The 3,966-nt window shown below is 37.1% G+C and overlaps 1 protein-coding gene across 1 annotated transcript; it reads right to left on the bottom strand.

The window, feature by feature from the left end:
* Nucleotides 1–1,257: 1,257 nt before the first annotated feature.
* On the bottom strand, nucleotides 1,258–2,955 carry LOC126426587 (zinc finger protein 665-like). Its single transcript, XM_050088482.1, has one exon. It carries the CDS (start codon nucleotides 2,953–2,955, stop codon nucleotides 1,258–1,260), a length of 1,698 nt encoding a protein of 565 aa, XP_049944439.1.
* Nucleotides 2,956–3,966: the final 1,011 nt, after the last annotated feature.

The raw sequence follows: 3,966 nt of genomic DNA, 5'->3' as shown, positions 1-3,966 counted from the left end.
GATCCAACAACACTGTCTATTACAATAGCAGTGGAAATGGGATTATCGAAATTGGATTGCAAATCAATGGAAACATGTCTCTTTTTCAGATAAGCGACACTCTTTGTTACACTAGGTCAATAATGGTACCAAGATCCACCTTTAATGAGGTGAATAGTTGCTTGCAATACGCACAACACAACAGAAGCAGGAATATGGAGACAGTTTATGCTGTGGATAACATTTACTTCGGTTACCATGGGACAGGTAGTTATAATTGAAGGCCCCAGGACGACAGTGAACTACATGAACATTACTGCAAACAATGTGCATGTCTGAAGTCCTCCATGATGGTCATGGTGTCTTCTAGCAGGATAATTATCCAAGTGACAAGAGCAGAACTGCACTAAAATGATTTGAGCAATGTTATAACTTTAGTCTTGGTCATCCAATTCACCTCATGAGAGGCCGATCAGACACTTCAAGGATACTACAGGGCACCAGCTATGTATCCACAAACCACCAGCCTACAATTTATGGGAATTGTGTGTAGACATATAGCCCAACATACTACTGGAAACCTACCAAAGAATCGTTGAGTTCACATCATGTCAAAGCACTGCTGTATTGCAATCTGAAGGTTGAGTAAAATGCTAACATGCAGCAGATCACAATTTTTAACTTACCACTGCATATCTACCATTATCAAACAGATTGAAATGGAGGATAAGCACAAAAAATGGATACTTAATTACATACATTGTACTACTGTTAAGAAAGTGAATCTATGTCCAATACTTGAATAATTATCAGATTTTTCTGACCTTTCTCTTCTTCACTAGCCTGAGTGAAGAATGTGCTACAAACATTACATTTTTTGCTGTCTCTAGGGATACTTTCATTATCTTTCCAATAATGAACAACAAACGAATACATTTCCTTGGCATATCTAGGGTCCTGATTACTGCATGGTATTTATTTGTAAAAGATTTCACTAAATGAACGAACTTCTGGTATCAAGTATGACTAAAGCATAGCAACATTATTCACAAAAAAAGTCACAACTATGTGATTCATCTGTAGGAACTTTGTGAATATCTTCTTTAAAATGTCAAACTGCAGAAATGTATTAGTCATATTTGCGATCCCTCGCTAGCACATATCAGTACATGCCTCTTCAGAATTCTAGCACATGTTAAGGATTTATCACACAACAAATTTGCAACATCTCCCAATACACATACCTGTATGGATCTTGATAACATCTGCTAAATAAATTTATTTGTGCCGAGAACCATATTTGTGAGGTCCCTTTCTAGTGTGTATTAACACATGTTTATTGCGATTACCTGACTGAGTAAATAACTTTCCGCAAACACTACATTTGTGTGGTCTCTCACCAGTGTGGATTATTGCGTGGGCCTTCAGATTACGCAAGTGAATAAAAGACTTTCCACAGACATCACATCTGTGAGATCTCTTTCCGATGTGTATTAGTTCATGTTTCTTGAGCGTACCCGACTCAGTAAATGATTTGCCACAAACATCGCATTTGTGCGGTTTCTCTCCAGTGTGTCTTCGAATGTGGGTCCTGAGGTTACTCAACACAGTGAAACATTTGCCACATGTATCACATTTGTACTCTCTCTTTCCTGTGTGGAGTAATGCATGGGTCTTGAGATTACCCAACAAAGCAAAAGATTTGCCACAGGCATCACATTTGTGAGGTCTACTTCCAGTGTGTACAGACATATGATTTTTTAGAGTCCCTGACTCCGTAAAAGATTTTCCACAAATATCACATTTGTGAGGCCTGTGTCCTGAATGAATTAAGGCGTGTTTCTTGAGATTACTGGACTGAGTAAAAGATTTGCCACAAATAACGCATCTGTGAGGTCTCCTTCCAGTGTGTATTAATGTGTGTTTTCTTAGAGTACTCAAATCAGTAAAACATTTGCCACAAACATCGCATTTGTGGGGTCGCTGTCCAGTGTGTATCAAGACATGTTTCTTTAGATTAACCAACACACAAAATTTTTTGCAACAAACTCTACATTTGTGTGGTCTCTCCCCAGTATGTGTTAATGTGTGGGTTTTAAGATTACTCGATCCAGTAAAAGTTTTGCCGCAGATATCAAATAAATGGGGTTTCTTTCCTGTGTGTGTAAAGGAATGTATCTTCAGAGAACCGCGTACAGTAAAAGATTTGCCACAGGTTTCACATTTATGAGGTTTCTTTCCGGAGTGTATTAATACATGTTTCTTGAGATTGCACGACTGGCTAAATGATTTTCCACAAACATTGCATCTGTGTGGTCTTACACCAGTATGTACTAACAAATGGGTCTTGAGATGATCCGACCGAGTAAAACATTTGCCGCACTCATCACATTTGTGCAATCTCTTCGCAGGAAGTAAAACAGTGTGGACATTGACATTACCACTTGTACCTAAGGTTTCACAATCACCACTCCTGTCTGCCACCCCTGTAGGAAGTGTCACTGTATGGATGTTAGATGTGTCATTAAAAGATTTCTTCAAAGGTTCCAAAGTTTCCTTGGATGAAGTCTGCTTCTCCATGGCAGAAACTGCTCTTTGATTTTCCAAGACGATAATATTTTCATGGTCTTCACTGTAGTCATATTTCTCATTATTGCCTGCAGATAAAAATTCATCACACTCACTCATTTTCAAATGTTTGTCCAACCTATCATTACTGGGAAATACCTCACCACAGGACTTACAAATGTATGCAGGAACCTGCACACCATCAATGTGGGTGAAGACATGCATTATAAGTCTGTATTTTGTAGGGAAGCTCTGCAGACAGAAACTACAGCTGAACGTATCAAATTCCATTCCCCTTGAACTATAACTTAATCTGGTGGCGAATAAGGTGTCTTCTTGTGACGTTAATCCTTCTATATGAGTACCGCATGTGGCGAAATTTGTTGATTTCTCTGTGTCTGTCTCCATCTCATCAAGGACCACTCCTTGACCAACCGTTTCTTGAAAAGTAATGTCACCGCTCTCAATAGTACTTTGAATTAACCTGAAGCATAAGGGGAAAGGCGTTACATGTTAATTTGTAAGATGAATAAAAACAACATTTCAGCATCCACAAAAGTAGGACTACAAGCGAAAAGTAACAAAAAAGTTATGGACAGTAGAAATTACTTAGTCGGTAAATTTGATTACAATTATCAAGATATTGTACAAGAGTGAAAAAGTTTTCCTAAGGTCAAACCCTTTTATAAATAAAACAACTAGAAGAATATCAAAATGACAGTCCTAATTCACTGCTTATTTGTTTTGCAAAAAAATTTTGTTGGTACTGTAGCTTACAATTCTCCCAACATCGTTAAAATACTGTTCTGCAAACTAATGGACCACACCAAAATATTACAGTTGTCAAAATCATATCCCCCAACTTACTACAAATTAGTTTGCTTGTATGACAAATACCAACAGCTAAAGAAAAACACAAAAAGAAATTAATCAAGATTTTAAAACACAAAAATTAAATAGGCTTATTAGCGCTTATTTCTTTGTATTGGAAAACATTTTCAGCTTTGGATGGAAATCTTTTACATCTACCAACTCAACTATTTTGCGAAGTAAAAATGCATGTTTGGCTATTTCATGTAAAGCGAGCCAATTACTACTGTAAGCTGCAACATATTTTTTTTTTTTTTTTTTTTTTTTTTGTAGGTAGTGGCCAACGGCTGTACATAAATAGGGAATAATATCTGGTCAATAAATGCAAAAATATTTACGTAAATTTATGCGCTGAGAATAAATATGAGTGACACATCAGCACATTGATCCAACATTAGACTTGCAACCTATGTGAAGCCCTGTCTAAATGGATGTACTGTTTGACAGGAAGGGTACTATTGTTAGCTTGCCAAAACATATACAGCCACTATTGTAAATTATCTTTACAACCTCTGAACATCTGGTCAACTGGGATACAAAAACATCCTT

The sequence above is a fragment of the Schistocerca serialis genome, chromosome 11, assembly GCF_023864345.2.
Source record: "Schistocerca serialis cubense isolate TAMUIC-IGC-003099 chromosome 11, iqSchSeri2.2, whole genome shotgun sequence".
In the NCBI taxonomy this organism is placed as follows: domain Eukaryota; kingdom Metazoa; phylum Arthropoda; class Insecta; order Orthoptera; family Acrididae; genus Schistocerca; species Schistocerca serialis.
The sequence above is the reverse complement of the archived record's forward strand: the minus strand, read 5'-3'. Positions and strand labels throughout refer to the sequence as shown.